This window comes from Ailuropoda melanoleuca, chromosome 5, assembly GCF_002007445.2.
Source record: "Ailuropoda melanoleuca isolate Jingjing chromosome 5, ASM200744v2, whole genome shotgun sequence".
Lineage (NCBI taxonomy): Eukaryota > Metazoa > Chordata > Mammalia > Carnivora > Ursidae > Ailuropoda > Ailuropoda melanoleuca.
In genome coordinates, this window is record NC_048222.1 from 20,299,941 (window position 1) to 20,317,485 (window position 17,545).

The window sequence follows — 17,545 nt, forward strand, 5'->3', positions numbered from 1 at the left end:
CAATACGTGCCCTCCTTACTACCCATCACCAGCCTATCCCATTCCCCCACCTCCTCCCCTCTGAAGCCCTCAGTTTGTTTCTCAGAGTCCATAGTCTCTCATGCTTCATTCCCCCTTCTGATTACCCCCCCTTTCTTTATCCCTTTCTTCTCCTACCAATCTTCCTAGTTCTTATGTTCCATAGATGAGAGAAATCATATAATTGTCTTTCTCTGCTTGACTTATTTCACTTAGCATTATCTCCTCCAGTGCCATCCATGTTGCAGCAAATGTTGAGAATTCGTTCTTTCTGATAGCTGAGTAATATTCCATTGTATATATGGATCACAGTTTCTTAATCCAGTCATCTGTTGAAGGGCATCTCAGCTCCTTCCACGATTTAGCTATTATGAACAATGCTGCTATGAACATTGGGGTGCATATGGCCCTTCTCTTCACTACGTCTGTATCTTTGGGCTAAGTACCCAGTAGTGCAATTGCTGGATCATAGGGTAGCTCAATTTTTAACTTTTTAAGGGAACTCCACACTGTTTTCCAGAGTGGCTGTACCAACTTGCATTCCCACCAACAATGTAGGAGGGATCCCCTTTCTCCACATCCTCTCCAACAATTGTTGTTTCTTGCCTTGTCAATTTTTGCCATTCTAACTGGCGTAAGGTGGTATCTCAGTGTGGTTTTGATTTGAATTTCCCTGATGGCTAATGATTTTGAACATTTTTTCATGTGTCTGTTAGCCATTTGTATGTCTTCATTGGAAAAGTGTCTGTTCATATCATAAAATGGGCAGAAGATATGGATTTTGGAATTAAACCCAAACTTGGTTACAGTGTATTTTATTTTTATAAATCACTGGGTTTGGTTTGAAACTTTAACATGGATGCCTGTGGTCACAGGTGGCCCGTTGCTGTTCCTGGTATCAGGATAATCCCTGAAAAGCCTGGCGTAATTTGGGGGTGGGGGACCAGTATAACCAACTTCTTCCTGACTGTTCAGCCATACCTCCCATCGTGCACCCCTCCTCCTCGGAGACAAGCTCCACCCCTGGCTTCAGGCCCCTCGATTTTGGGTGGACACAGAGTAACACCGGAGATGTCACACTGGAGGTCCCTCTCCTCCCAGCTGGGTCCACTGCCAGGTGGCATGCCTGCCTCTCCTTCTGTCCCTTAACTGAGTCTCGGCAATCTGCTCCAAGAGTTGAAATCCCACCCAGTGTCCACACTCCCCTCGCCATCCCAAGGGCGGCTGGAGAAAGTGTCACCTACACAGCCAGGTGCTATGTGGCAGAAGTTGCCAATACGGGACTCACTCGATTTGTGAAAGAGACACAGACCCCATCTTACTGAGAGATGGCAGAACACGCAGAGGAGAAGTACATTTTCTTTACAAGGACATAAGGATTTGCAAGGAGGCTAATGTTCTGGAGTCTGTTTTGAGATCTTGGGGGAGAGGGAGGGGAGCAGTGCTCCAGGGTCCCCCTCTTCTACTGTCCCCACCTTGAGCAAACCTGCAGCTGCTGTGCTTACTGCTGTAGGGGAGCATGGGGCAGGGTCTACCACCAGAGTCACTCACTTCTGGCTTTTTTATTTTGTAGGAAACCCTAATTACTTGGGGAAAGGGAATTCAGAGCACCTTGAAGAAACCGAAAGGAGGAAAGAATTACCCAGACTTAAAAGAAATGCTCCTGCCATTTCTGCCATCTGCAAACCCAGGCTTGCCTCTCAGAGAGGAGAACAGACCCCAGAAAGCAAAGAGCCACAGCGGGTGTCTAGCCTGATAGGCCCATAGGCAGACCCATGGAGTTTCTTTGCTTCCGGCACGGCATAGGACCAGCAGCAGCCGGACGCTGTCCGTGGGCCTGTCAGCAGCACCTGGGCGTGCAGACCCCTGAGTGCCAGAGCCACAGCCCCTGGCCAATCAGCACTTTGTTAAACCCCGAGCCGGGGAGGGGAGAAACTCTGGGAACAAGCCCAGTTATACTTTCTATCTGCCTGATAGGAGGTTCAGAACTAGACACGCATTACAGAAAATGTGAAGCGATATATATTTCTGCCCACTCGGTCTGTGGGCTACGAGTCACACTTGCCACACCTTGTTAGGGGGTGAATCCTGCTTTTCTGTGCGTCGTTTGCCCAAAGCTGCAACTCAGGCCATTGCTGGTTTGTGGCTGCAAGATGCAGACAGTGCACTTGGGAGAAGCCGCAGCTCCCTGAACTCCCGTCTTGCAAACTCACATCCAAGGACCGCGGTGACCACGTAGTGATCCAGCTCTCAGGCTCTGCGAGGCCGGCTTTTCAGGCCATGGGAAGTCAGCGGGGAATGGAAATCCAGCAAGGAGCTGGGTGGTGGAGGCTTTAGAGCTTTCCGTGAGCAGCCGGGAGCAATACGTTCTCAGGCCCTGAGAAGCCCCACAATAACGAGTCTGGCAGCAATGGGGTCTTGCCGGGGATCAGGCGTGTGAGTTTGAGACCCCTTGTTCCTGTTTCTCCGTGACCATAATAGTCAGCCTATTATGCCTCAGTGCATTTCCCATCGGGGCCCCCGTGAGCTGGTGTAGCGGAGACATCTGACACTCCACAGGCTGCATGTAATTAGACGCGACGGAACACGCTGGTGGATCTATATTATTAAAGAAAAATGGAAATAAATTAGCCTCAGAGAAAAGATCAAACCATGAAGTCATACAGAAAAGGAATGGGACCCGAAGGTTCTCTGCGTTGTGCTTGGTGCTGGGTTCTTCGGGTGAACAGTTAAACTGTCTTTTAAAGCCATTTTCTTTTTTCTCTCTTTTTTGAACTAATTCTATCCAACCATCCAGCACAGACGCAGAACTGTTAACCTGGAAAAGAGGGGACATGTGGAGGTCGCCTTGGTAACTAGCGCCCATGCGGGCTGAAGCTCCTGCCCCTGGCGGATCTGAGCAGAGCACTGCTGAATTGCTCTTGCCATCTTTGCCTGAAGGCATCAAGAAAGGTTTGGAAAGACGAGCACCAAACACCCCTGTGTTCAGGGGACCATCTCTGCCTGGTGACACAGCCCCTGCTTCTCCCTCAGGATTTTCAAATTTGCTCATTAGTGTGGGTTGGAAAGCTGCCTTTTTTTCCGACACTATCCTCAAGCCTCTATTTAGATCATCAGAAAAAAAAATTTTTTTTGGTATAAAACAGTACACTTTGACCCAGAATCTGGCTAAATGAACTAATCCACAAGATAGAAAAGGCTGTATGTCTGAAGATGTTCCCTGCAGCATTTTTTATACTGGTGACAAATAGACAGCAGCTTCCATATAAATAGTAGGAAGGGGTTATGTAACTTGTAGTATAGACGAGAAATACACAATTTTGCAGTCAACTAATTATAACTGGCAACAGAGAAAAACGCATCTCACAATCCTAAATTTTAAAAGAATACAATGTTATACGTGTAGTAGGTAAAAAAAATATATAGGCACAGGACAGAGGACTAGAAGGGAATGCACAAAATAATATTTGTTATTGTCTTAGGTAGGTGGCTTTAAGAATGGAATGAATAAAATGAATAGCATCCTTAACTACTCCAAATATAAACCAATATCATAGTTATTTTATTATTGTTATTATTATTGTTGTTATTATCATCATTATTATTATTAGAGAGAGTGCGAGAGTGCGCACGTGTGCACTTGAGCAGGAGGTCGGGGAGGGAGAACAAAAGAGAGAATCCTGGAGCCTGAGGCAGGGCTCAATCTCAGGACCCCGAGCCCAAATCAAGAGTTTAACACTTAAGCGACTGAGCCCCAGTGGGCACCCCAATATCATAGTTATTTTAAAAGGCCTCTTATCAGTTTTTTTTAAAACTAAATCTGTTGGGTATGGGGCCAAGTGAGTCAAGGAGGCTTAAAGTTGAACTTTTTCAAATCTGCAGGATCTCTTTTCACCCAAACAATAAATCTTCTTATCCTGGTTTTGTCTCTGTTTCTTTTGTCTCTGTTTCTTTTTCTTATCTAACCCTTCTATTTCATGCTGTCTCTCATGCAGTCTTTGGATCTCTAGGTAACTATTTTCCAATTGACCCTCTTATCCTTGTTGCATCAATTATGGCCCCTGTCTCCCCACTGCAGTCTCAGAAAACCATTGCACGTGAGGACAGAAAGGATGTTAGAGTTCCTCTCCCTAGTGCTTCTTAAACTGGGATCAGTTGCGGGTGGAGAGATACAGGGCTTTGTTTTCATTTCTTCAATTTACTCTGGGTTGAACACTGTGTAATAGCTATAAGCATAGAGCATTTATATTTAGTCTTATAATTACACATATTTAAGTGTCATTACAATAGACATATTTTCAGTCAACACTAGGGGAGCATGAGAATTATCTTTATAAGGGGTCAGTCTTTATTAAGACTTCACCTGTCTCCAAGTGATGTGGACCCTGGGTACAAGGAAGGAGAATCACTGGGTCCTGCTCCCTCTGGAGTGGGGAGACTAGAATGTCTGCAATGTGCTTAAGTATCCTATGAAGGGTTTAGAAGTTCCAGCTGGGACTGGACAATCAGACTTTAAATCACAGGTCTGAGAGCTTGGTGAGGGTTGTGGATTCCCAATATCATCTTTATAGTACTGATCAAATTTCCACAACCAGCCTAGACCTCTCCTCCAACCTCAAGATTTACACACTTGACATCTCTTCTTGGATATCCTAAACCTGACAGCCAAAACAGAACCCCTTGTCCTTCCCACTGACAAGAACCCCCTCCTTGACCAAATTGTAGTCAGGCTCCTCTGAACCATCTTCTCAACTACCTTTGTCCTTGGTTTGTGAGCCAAGAATAACTAGAAGCCTGCCAAACCATTTAGCAAGAATTCCCCCACCCTTGACACCTAACCAAGGTCCTCTTGGTAATTTTCCACAAACTGACCCCCTCACCTTGTTTATCAGCTGTAAGTAGCTGCTACCTGTTGTACTGGAGTTGAATTTAACCTCTCTCCACTAGTGCGATACTCTTGAATAAAGACTTCCTCACCTGTTTAAGTCTATTCAGTTTGCAGTTTTTCTTGGGCACCTCCCATACGCCCCAAATGTATGCACTTCCAGTTTTCTCCACCAGCCCCCCAGCTGCTAGAGACATGAAACCCAAGTGCCATCCCTGATGCCACTCCTCCCCCTACTCTTTGCATCCCAGCAATCCATCTTGAATGCCTTCTCCCTCCCTCTCTCCTTACCCTGGTCCCAGTCACCATGATCTCTAACTTATGTGACTGCAACCTCCAGCTGGTCTCCCACTTTCACACTGGCCCCTTCCAATCCATTCTACACGAGGCAGCAACAGCGAAATTCTTACAGGATAAATGAGATCATGGCACTCTCCTGTCCAGACCTTCTAAGGACTTCCCATTTCTCTGAGATTAGAATCCAGACTCCTCACCTAACTACAAAGCCCTGTAAGATTGGCCTAAGCCCTTCTCCTCAGCCTCATCTCATTGTTACAGACTTTTGTGTCTGTTTATGTTTCCTTCCCAAAAGAATGAAGCACCATGAGGGTAGGACCATGTCATTCTTGTTTGCTTTCATCTTCACATACCTATGACCATGACTGGCATGTATATACTCTCAACCACAATTTGTTAAATAACTTAATTTAACCTTGTATTGAAACTCATTTTCAGACCTAACTGTGAGACAGGAAACCATCAAAATCCTAGAGGAGAAAACAGGCAGAAACCTTCTAGACCTCGGCTATAGCAAATTCTTACTAGACACGTCTCCAGAGGCAAGGGAAACAAAAGCAAAAATGAACTATTGGGACTTCATCAAGATAAAAAGCTTCTGCACAGAGAAGGAAACAATCAACAAAACTAAAAGGCAGCCTATGGAATGGGAGAAGATATTCACAAATGATATATCTGATAAAGGGCTAGTATCCAAAATCTATATAGCATTTATCAAACTCAACACCCCCAAAACAAGCAATCCAGTTAGGAGATGGGCAGAAGACATGAATAGTCACTTTTCCAAAGAAGACATCCAGACAGCTAACAGACACATGAAAAGATGCTCAACATCATTCATCTCAAGGAAATACAAATCAAACCCATGATGAGATACCACCTCACACCTGTCAGAATGGCTAGAATTAACAACACAAGAAACAACAGGTGTTGACGAAGATGTGGAGAAAAAGGAAACTTCTTGCACTGTTGGTGGGAATAAACTGGTGCAGCCACTCTGGAGAGCAGTATGGAGGGTCTTAAAAAAGTTAAAAATAGAACTACCTTACCATATAACAATTGCACTGCTAGGTATTTACCCAAATGATACAAAAATACAGGTATGAAGGGGCACAGGCATCCCAATGCTTATAGCAGCATTATCAACAATAGCCAAACTATGGAGAGAGCCCAAATGTCCATCAACTGATGAATGGATAAAGAAAGATGCAGTGTATACACACACACACACACACACACACACACACACACACACACACACACACAGGAATATTACTCAGCCATCAAAAAGCACGAAATCTTGCCATTTGTAATGACATGGGTGGAGCAGAGTGGATTATGCTAAGCGAAGTAAGTCACTCAGAGAAAGACAAATACCATATGATCTCACATGCGGAATTTAAGAAAGAAAACAGATGAACATGGTGGGGCGAAGAAGAGAGGGAAACAAGCCATAAGAGGGTTGATGGGGGGGTGTGGGTGAGGGAAGGGCTAGATGCGTGATGGCATTGAGGAGAGCACTAGTGAGGAGCAGTGGGTGTTTCATGTAAGTCAGGAATCACTGAATTCTACTCCAGAAACCAATATTGCACTGGATGTTAATGAATTAAAATTGAAAGAATAATAAAAAAAGAAATTGACTTTCAAATAAGCCGTCAGTCACCTGCTCCACGTGACCTTCGTGTACAAAGCCAAGAGCCCAGTCTTCCTGGTGGGTTCCAGGGTCTTGTCTGCTCCAAACAGCTCCTGTACGTTCACCTTGCCACTGCCAAACACAGGCTGCGTGGTAGCAGAGAAATACATTATCTTTTATGTTAGCCTAAAAGTAGGACTGAATGTCTACATTCTGTGTCACAAAGTGTGTGTGTGTGTGGGGGGGGGGTCAAAGGACACTGACACTGTGTGGGCCGCGGGCAAATGAATTTACTCCATAGCCCACTGTAACCATGCATTCTGCAAAGCTGAAATGCACCCAAAGTGATATTTGGAAAATTTGACACCTCTTTGGTCCAACAGCAGAGAATTTCTGTATTTTATTCCCATTGAAAAAGTCACTAGGAATACAATTAAGCATAAAAAGTTCTCTTTTTTTTTCAGTTTATAACTATAAGGCTTTTTATTTAGGCAATAGATTTTTACTGAAAGTGGTTGTTTTAGTATGTCTGGTCTCTGGGACCCCTGCTCAGTCTTCCTCAGCATAAACCACCGGAAGCAGGGAGAGAGATCCTCAGGAAACTCTCATGGCTTCAAAGCATGGCCTCCCTCCCACTTAGCTTAAGCGGTTTCAAAATGTGGTTACATTAGGCTTAGTAAACAGACGACAGGACAGAGGGGACAAGGCCTGAGTGAAGTCCTGAATAGGCAAGAGGGAACATAGGCTTTCTTGGGCGACGTGTGCACACTGGTCTACACAACTGGCGGGGGGCAGGGATGTGGCATGAACATGCATGGGGAGCGGACAGGGCAGTGGGAGCTTGAAGAGCTCTCTTCTGATTGTTTCCATGTCCCAAGTGAATTGGGAACTGAGGTTAGCTCCTGAGTATACATAGGAGGAAGGGGGTGAGGGTGGGGCTCCAGGAGAGAGAAGGCATGGAATGGTTGTCTAGGACAGGGAGAAGTGTGCTGGCCAGCAACATGTAGGAGCCTCAACAGTGCTAGGTTTGTGGTCATGAATTTAGAGTGATGCTTGTCTGTGTTGGTTGGCCTTTTCCTCCAGGAACAGAAAGTCATGTGGGCACGTGTGCAGAGTAGGGGTTTTGCCAGGCAAGTGTGATGAAGACAGGGAGAGTGACTGAGTTATGAATATTTGCCCAGGACTGATTAAAATGATGGACTATAAGGTCTTGTCATCACAAGTTCTTTTGTGTCATTTGATTAGTCCAGATCCAGAATTGCTAATATTTTTAATTAGAAAAAAAAAGTAAAGTAGATGTTGGTCAAATTAAGAATGAGCCAGTCCAGGGAGATACGGACTGAGGTGATCTCAAGGCCAGGCTTCACATCTGTCAGATTCTACTCCCATCTCTCTCCTCCTTGGGGTACAGGTATGACCAGGACATGGAGATTGAGGAGTCCACTCTAGGGTCTCCTGGGCCTCTGACTGGCTTTCTTGGGCCTAGATCCCACTCTTCTTAAGATCAAGTCCGTTCCTCACTCTTTGTGAGGTAAAATATGTGTGTCAATACACCAAAGGCAGGAGACTGAGGAGACTGTCCATTTGTTATGGGCTGAACTGTGTCCTCTCCCCTCCAGCCCCCGCCAAATTCATATGAGTACTAACCTCTAGTACCTGACTATATTTAGAGACACGGTCTTTAAAGAGGTAAGCAAGGTTAAAAGAGGTCACTGGGATGGGCCCTAATGCAATCTGACTGGTGTCCTCATAAGAGGGGGATCAGGACACAGACACACACAGAGGGAAGACTGTGTAAGGACCCAGGGAGAAGATGGCATCTCCAAGCCAAGGAGAGAGGCCACAGAAGGAACCAACCCTCCTGACACCCTGATCTTGGGCTTCCGGCCTCCAGAGCTGTGAGAGAACATATTTTTGTTATTTAAGCCACTCAGCCTGTGGTAGTCTGTCATAGCAGCCTGAGAAAACTAATATACCATCCAAACTAGGCAGACTGTTTTCTAGAATATTACTAAACTATGTCAAATATTTTAAAACTGTTTTATAAAATACGAGCTGAAATGTTTCAGAAATGCTTCCTCCTTTGCACATTTAGGTGTAAGTGAATTACTAGTTGAAGTATTCATAGGTTTAAGCATATGGTATCTGGTTTATTTCATATGTGTTTAGTTTTGCCTCACTGAATTCTTTTGTGATTTATATTAAGTCCCCAAATGACCTCTTCATGTAACGTTAAGCAAAGATTCAATAATTTCATCAGATAAGTAAATAAGTAAATCAGATGAAAGCCAACTGAAATTGAAAGTCATCCTGTTGGGGTCAAGTTTGTTCTGTTTAGAGTGATAGTACACATTATGGAACGGGGCATAAATGAGATGTATTCCTAAGTGTGTGTGCGCATACTGATGGATAAACTCTGGACAGAACGTTAAAACAAAAAGACAACCCAACTATGTGAAGGTGCTAGAGAGAGGATATGAACAGGTAGAAACCAGAAGGGCACTGACCGTGCATAGACTGGGCATTTGTCTGACTCTCACCTGGACACTCCCTGGTTGGCAGGTGAAACAGATGGAGCTAAGGCAGAAGACTCAGCCTGACGGCCTTGAGGGGTCAGAGCTGGGAGAGGGGCTGCCTGAATGGCTGTAAAACAAAGGGGGAGATGCCAGATTGGAGAGAGCCAGTGATGGGAGACTAACATCTGCATATAAACTGCCCCAGGCTCCACGGCTGGCCTCTGAACTATGCAGGCAGGCATGTGGATGAGAGTCCAGGGAACCTGGGAGGAGGAGGCTGGGGAGTGCCGAGGGGAGGGGCCATAAAAGAAGATGCAGGATGGTACAGCTGCTGTGGAAAAAAGTATGGAGGTTCCTCAAAAAATTAAAAATAGAATTACCGTATGATCCAATAATTGCACTACTGGGTATTTACCCAAAGAATATGAAAACACTAATTTGAAAAGATATATGCATCCGCATGTTTATAGCAGCATTATCTACCATAGCCAAATTATGGAAGCAGCCCAAGTGTCTATTAATAGATGAATGGATAGAGAAAATGTGGTATATGGTATACCCACACTTAAACACACACACACACTTACACACACACACACAAATATACATATACACATGTAAATGTTACTCACTCATAAAAAAAGAATGAAATCTTGCCATTTTCAAGGACATGGATGGAGCTAAAGAGTATAATGCTAAGTGAAATAAGTCGGAGAAAGATGAATACCATATGACTTCACTCATACGTGGAATTTAAGAAACAAAACAAACAATTATAGGGGGGGGAAGAGACAAACCAGGAAACAGACTCTTAACTCTAGAGAACAAACTGATGGCTACCAACAGGGAGATGGGTGGGGGTGGGTGGGTGGAATGGGTGAAGGGGAGTAGGAGCACATGTCCCACGATGAGCCCTGAGTAACATATGGAATTGTTGAATCACTCTATTGTACACATGAAACTAATAAACACTGTATATTAACTATATTGGAATTAAAATTTTTTAAAAAAGAAGACGATGTAGGAAACGTTAAAAGGTTGAACTCTTGGGGGAGCATGTTCTCTGACCACGTGGAATTAATCTAGAAACTAATATTTTGAGAATCCCCAAATAGCTTCAATGGACATTAGGGGCACAACTGATGAATTGTGAATATGAACTGAGGATTAGGCAATGATATTTATCCATGTAGAATTTCCAGATTTGGACAATCATGCTGTGGTTATATAACAGATTGTCCCTGTTCTTGAGAAATATCCGCTGGGGTATTTACAGCAAGATGGAGCACTGTGGGGGAGGGGGAAGATCAAGCCAATGGGATCCACACAAACGAGGGGTGAATCTGAGTAAAGGTATAAGGGAGTTCCTTGCACTATTTTTGCAATTTCTCTGGAAGCTTGAAATTACAGCAAATAGCAAAACAGTTAAAAACCTAACTCTGATCCTACCAGTCTCTTTTGCTTCCATTCCTTCTTGAAAAGTCTGTATTAGAGATTTGAGGCAAGACTTTCCATCCCATGTGTCGTATCTCCCCCACCCAAGCAGAGAACAGCAAGGTTGGGACTGGGCCCCAACAGCAGGCAGCGATTTTGTCACCCAGCATCTGGTCGCCCTCAGCTGGCCCCACTCCCAGGCACTGTCTTACTGTGAGGCGGCTTTTAAGTGGCCGGGCCCCTATGTTAAACCACAAAGCGAATCACAGAGAGCCAGCGGCAAGGATTAGTGTCCACTAGATAAATGACCAGCAGCTATTGTCATCCTGTTCAAAGGGTAGAAACCTCTAGATAGGAAAGGTGAAGAACAATTGTCTCTGAATAATGAATTTGTGGGTGGTGGGGTGGTAGAGAGTGTTCAGAAAAGGATAAAGAGGGAAGGGAAAGGTCGCCTTACACCACAAACCTTTTGAAGAGCAGTATTTGTTTTGTGACTTGCTTCTCTCCTGGTGTCGCACATCCCCCACATGCCAGGCTCTTTCTGTCTGCTCCCTGTTGCGTCTGAAGTAGACATGAGCTCCGTGCACTTGTCCTTCTAACCACCTCTCACCTGCCTTCCCGAGTCTGGGACAATGTCCCCCTTTCGTGTCTCGGCGGGCCTGACTCCCACAAGACAAGGTGAAGATGCCAGAGACCGCATGCCGCAGCCTGCCTCGCACACCTTGAGAGCCGAGACTCTGCACCCCCAGTCAGATGCACCAGCCCGGAGTCTCGGGGCCTGAGGCCAGAGTGGCTGCAGGAGACGGAGACCCTGGGCCGCGGGGCAAGGGGCAGTGTCTGTGTAGCTGTGTCGGTGATGTCCTCACGGTGAGGGCAGAGGTGTGTCTCCCAGCCCCTCTGCCATTCACCCAGCACCTTCCGCCACTCCCGCCACACCTCTTCATGGACTTTTTTCTTATTGCGTAAAATCTGCACCATATAAAATTTACCACCCAAAGCATTTTCAATTGCACAATTCAGAGGCATCAAGTACTTCTCGATACCACCACCATCCAGTTCTAGAATTTCTTTATCTAGAAGAAATGGGCATGGAAAAACCATGCCCATTAAGGAATTACTTTCCACTCCTCCCCTGTCCACGTCCCAGCCTCTGGCAAGCGCTAATCTGCATTCTGCCGCTACGGAGCTGCCTGTTCTGGATGCGTCATATGAATGGAGTCCTTACGTGGTCTTTTGTGCCTGGCTTCTGTCACTAAGCACAGTATTTTCAAGGTTCACCCGTGTTCTAGCATGTTATTGGAACTTCATTCTTTTTGTGGCTGAAGAATATTCTGTTGTGTGGATGGACTACAGTCTGTTCATCCATTCATCCACTGATGGACATTTGGGTTGTTTCCAACTTTTGGCTGTTGTGACCAGAGCTGTTGTGTTTGTTTGAACACCTGTCCTCAGTTCTTTGGGGGAACGTATCAAGGACTGGAATTGCTGGGTCATATGGTAATCTTATGTTTAACTTACTGAGAAGCATCTTAGCATCTTTTTAACACACTTTTTCTGCTTGGTAAGAGCAGAGTTTGTTTCTGTTGCTTGCAGCTAAGATCCCTGACTAAGGCCTCATTCCCATCTTACTGATGGGAAAACTGAGGCTCAGGGAGATTGAGTGGTCTGTCCGAGGCTCCTGGCTGGTAGGGGCTGTATCCAGGCCACAAACCCTTTAACGGTGTAGTGGCAGGGCTCTGGGACAGTGACATTCCCTCTGTGTCTTATTTCCTGTATGATGTGGTTCAGTGGTTCCCAATAGGGGTCCCTGGAGGCCAGGGTCTCCATGATTCAGTGGTGGGGGTCCAGGAGCTGTTTTGAATATTTCACAGAGCTTAATGGAAAACCTCACGTTCCCACAATGAGGCTATTCAGGCTATCTAAAATGTCAAGTTTCTTTGCTTTTGGCAGGAATTAAATCAACCCAGGGTGGTAATAAGGGTTATCTCCTGTCGATCAGAGAGTCTGGCTGGCAGTTATGTCTATCTTTGATTAATTTAAAAAATGGGAAAACGAATAAATTATTCCTTGATAAATGTAGTTGTTTGGTAGATGAAAATCTCTTAAAACATGGGGTCCTTGGGGAGAAAAGTCACAAATGAGTTTCTTGGTGGTGAAAAAATAAACCATGAAAGCATTGGCCTGGTAGGGAAGTCCTAGACCTGGCCCAGAGCTCTGGATCTGGCCTCCGTTCTGCCACTGACAGCCAGGCTTCATGGAAGTGACAGCTCCCGTGAGGCCCTCAGTTTCTTCCTCTCTACCATGAGAGATGGCTTGCTGCCGTACCTTGGTTCTGACCCTGATGAGGGAACGAGGCAATGAGGAGTGAGAGAATTCATTTCCTCTAGATGCCACAGCAGTCTGGCCTCCCAGAGAACCCAGACCCAGAGCCTGGCCTCCCCCAGGATCTCAGCATGGTCAGAGCCAAGAGATCCTGTACTAAGAAAACATGAAGGCAAAGGACACCATCTCCTCTCTCCAGACCCCTCCCATGCCGTATCCTCCATGTCTGTGATGGACGCCGCCCTTTTCCTATTATTCTCTGCTCACACAGTCAGCCCCTTCTCCGCTCTCTGTCAACCCTCTCCTCAGCCGTCTCCCAGCCGTCTCCCATGGGGATCACTGCCCAGCTCCTCCTGGCCATCCCCTCCTGCTTCCCTGGCCATCTTCTCAGATTATGAGTATGTTCTCCTGCTCTTGGCCAGCAGCCATGACACCTGCCCTCTCCAGTGCATCTCTCACCGTCCTTCTTAAGACCAGGGCCCTACCATCAGGAGCCACATGCATCCCCCTGCCTGGGTCTGGCTGCCTCCAAGACTTTGGGTCAACCACAATTGCTTTCAGAAAGCAACCAAGGGTTTAGCAGTTTGATTTCTGGTGATATCCCCTGTCCCTGACAATAAATACAGGAAGCCCCCATGACTCATAACACTGGTTTCTGTGTGAGTTGGAACCAGTCCCTCCACTTGTCTTGGTAGTGAATACTCTCATCGCCGGAAAGAATATTTGTCATTTGCCTAACCATGAGTTATGGACATAAATAAATGAACATTTGTAAAGAGCTTAAAAACGCTAGGAAAAAAGGCACGGGCCATGAGTAAACACACTTCATAAAGTGTCAGCTCTGGAGGGCCATCTTTCATATTGTAAACACCACTGTCTGTGACTGATTAATCTGCAAATGGATGTTGGCCACCTTGTGGGCAGAAAGGTCTTAGGGGTGAGCCCCGGCGGAAGCCCGCCGAGCTCTCAGGCGAGTGGCGCCAGCATCTAGCACAACCAGGCTGACCTCCACGGCCTCACCCTTCCTGGCTTGGCCTCTAAACACACTCTGTTCAGAGTTTGGACCCCAAGTTTCAGCTTAACTAGTCCCCCGCTTGGGACAAGCTGCCCTTCCCCCTGTTTTTCATCACACTCCATATTTAAGGCCCTGCTCAACGAAGAGGCAGCAAACTACAAAAGGAGGGATCTAGAAGTAACCCTGGGCCTGGCATCAGAGAAATGAGTTCTATTCTAGCCCCACTGGTTTCTGGTTCCCAAGTAGCTGAATGACACTGGGCCAGTCTGGGAGACACTGTTGGCTTCCTATAAAATAACATTCCCTGCTCCCCTTTCTTTCTCTGGTCGAGGCTTTTTCCTACAATAGGGGCTGGAAATGCTAGATACTTCCTATCCCAGTTGCCTCGATGTTGGAGTGTGCGCATGTGAACCAATCCTGGTCAATGAGACTTGAGGGAAGGCTAAGAAATAAGTTCCCTGTGATAAAAAGAAATTTGTGAAGAGAAACTAAGACCCTCCGCCATCTTCATTCCTGCTGTGGGAGGCTCTGTGGAGATATGTCGCTTGCTGCTCTTGCAGTCCTATTGCAGCCATGAGGGGAAGACATTGTCCCTATGCTGCAGCTGGCAGAACACAAAGATGACAAGAGCCTGGGGTCTCGGTGATGGCAGCAGACCGCTGAATTAGCTGTGTCCTGTGGGATTCTCATTCTTTCAGATAATCGTGTAAGCCGGTCTAGACTGGGTATTCCGATACCTGATCATTGAGGTTATCCAGATAGTACAGCAAGTCATTGGACTTCTCTGGGCCTCAGCAATTCATCTCCAAAATGGGGCCACTGGACAAAATGATTGTGTGTGTGTGTTTTTTTTAAGATTTTATTTATTTATTTGACAGAGATAGAGACAGCCAGCGAGAGAGGGAACACAAGCAGGGGGAGTGGGAGAGGAAGAAGCAGGCTCATAGCGGAGGAGCCTGATGTGGGGCTCGATCCCAGAACGCCGGTATCACGCCCTGAGCTGAAGGCAGATGCTTAATGACTGCGCCACCCAGGTGCCCCCATGGACAAATGATTGTTAAGGTTCGTTTGGGTCCAGAACTTTTGGGACACCTCCAAGTGCCACATTTTCTCCAGAAACTTCCCAGACCTCACAATCCCTCCAGTTGCGATTATGGCCCCCTCTGAACCACAACCAGATTTCCTTTCTTTCTTTCAGCGTCTGCTCACCAGCTCCAATGCTAGCTGCTTTCCCACACACTGTCACTTAATCCTTACAACAGTCAGCACCCCATCCCACAGCTGTGGCTCCGTGAGGCGAAGAGGCATTGTGCTCAAGGACCTCACACTTCAACGTGCATCTGCCTGATTCCAAAGCCCAAGTTCCTGACCCCCTCGGGGACCGCCTGCGTTATCTTCCTCATCGTGAGAATGTGCTCTTCGCAGCCCTAGCAAACGGTATTTTTCACGCCCTGAGGCCCCCACACAGCATAAACTCCACGAATGAACAGGCTGTCCCGGTCTGAGTGGAGTCACCAGCGAACGCCATTCAAAGCCTGCCAGAGGGGTTGGCCCAGAAAAGGCAGGTCACCTGGGGGCCTGGGCCCTGACTGGAACAGCACAGCGTGACCGCAGCAGAGCCAGCCGGCCCCGGGGCGTGACGCAGGGAGGCCAGCGCTGCTTAGCTCCCCCTCCTCTGGGGTCCTGCGGGTGGCTCAGCTGTACGGGGACAGAGAGGCTCAGTGAGCTGGTCTCCCCGTGCTATTAAGAGCCCTGCTGCCTGTGCCCAGCCTGGACAGGGAGGTGATTAATGTGCAGCGACAGGAAAGTTAGTGGCTGCCCTCGCCAGGGAGCGGTGACTTGCCAGGTGCCATTTCCCTCATCAAAGGGGCTGAACAGGTGAGCAGAGGCCAATGTACCTCCCCGCTCTGGCAGGGCCCGCAGTTTCACGCCCAGCATCTAGGGCTGGATTCATCCAGGCCAGAGCTGCCTTCTCTAGGTGGGCTGGGCAGGGGGCAGGTGGATGGGGGAGAGAGGAAGAGGAGGGGTGGGGGGGGAGAAAGAAAAAGAAGGAAGAGAAGCAGGGTTGGAGCAAGTTCTGTCCAGCTGCCTGAAGCGAAGGCTCTGCAGGGGAGGGCAAATGAAACCGGATGAAAGATGGTACTTGGGATCCCTTGGACTCCGCTTGAAACAGGCAGGACTCCCTCTGCCCAGGCACATGTAGGGAAGCAGTCAGTGGCTGGGGCCATGGTGAAAGCGGCTACCCAGAAGCACACCCAGCCACCGGCCGCCTGGGCCGTGGTCAGATTCTCAGTCGGACTCTTGCGACTCCCTCCCCAATGCAGGGCCGATTCTTGGAGGATCCAGAAGACTCACGTAGCGTGTGAAGAGCTTTTATTATTTATTTATTTATTTATTTATTTATTTATTTATTTATTTATTTAACTCTCTCAGGTATGTATAGCTTTTATTTTTTTTTTAATGTTTTTTTATTATATTATGTTAGTCACCAGAGCTTTTAAAACTTGCTCTTCCTCTTGAAGGCCTGTTTCTACCTAAAGACAGCACAGCCCCCCGTTTACTAGCTCCCTCCCCAGGCAGAGTTGGGGGCCAACTGTGAGGCGACCCTCTTTTCAGAGTCCTGATGGGAAGGAGGGGTGGTCCCTCCATCTTGGGGCCTGTCTTAGCTTCCTAGGGCCGCCCTAGCTAAGTACCACAGACTGGGGGGCTTAAGCACCAGAATCTACTCCCGCACAGTTCCAGAGACCAGAAGCCCACAGTCAAGGTGTCGGCAAGGTCACGTGGCCTCTGGAGTCGTCCCTTGCCTCTTCCCGGTTTCTGGTGGTTTGGTGGTCATCTTTGGTGTTCCTTGGCTTGGGGTGACTTCAAATAATTCACTCTTGATAGGTTAGAAGATGTTAAAAATAGACTTTAAAGTTCCCTCTATAAAATGTCAAGCTCACACACTTGCATTCTGAAATCCTTTCTTGGCCGGGAAGGACGAGGTGCCGGCAAGCCAGGATTTGCACACAGCCCCGGGTGCCCCTGAGTTCGCCAGACCTCCCGGGAGCTCAGGGCATGGCAGGGATCATGGGCTGGGAAGTGCTGCTCTAGAGTGTAACACACTGATTTTCTTTTTGGATCGATCCTTGTCATGTAACCCATCTCAAGTGCCTTCCTTGATTTCTGCTGTTAACTCAGTGTAGCCTGGCATCCCCTCCAACGTTTGATTCATGAGAATGCCAAGCCCTCTGTAAGGCTTGTGTGCACACAGGGAAACGCGCACGCGCACACACACACACACGCACTGGCTTTCATTTTGAGACAGAAGACTATGGAGGGCACTCCCCATTTTATAGCTGCAGCTGCACAGGGCAATGTGCTGTCTCAGTGTTCTCGTCCTCCTTCTGTGCTCGGCAGACATATGACACGGCGGAAGGACTGTG

The 17,545-nt window shown here is 47.1% G+C and overlaps 1 protein-coding gene across 1 annotated transcript in view; it reads right to left on the reverse strand.

Annotated features, from left to right (window-relative positions):
* Positions 1–749: 749 nt before the first annotated feature.
* The window catches only part of FARS2 (phenylalanyl-tRNA synthetase 2, mitochondrial), a 558,277-nt gene continuing 541,481 nt past the window's right edge, over positions 750–17,545 (reverse strand). The window contains exon 8 of the mRNA XM_034660369.1: positions 750–2,616. Coding sequence (XP_034516260.1) covers positions 2,589–2,616 — 28 coding nt within the window. The 3' untranslated portion in view covers positions 750–2,588. The remainder of the gene's footprint in view (positions 2,617–17,545) is intronic.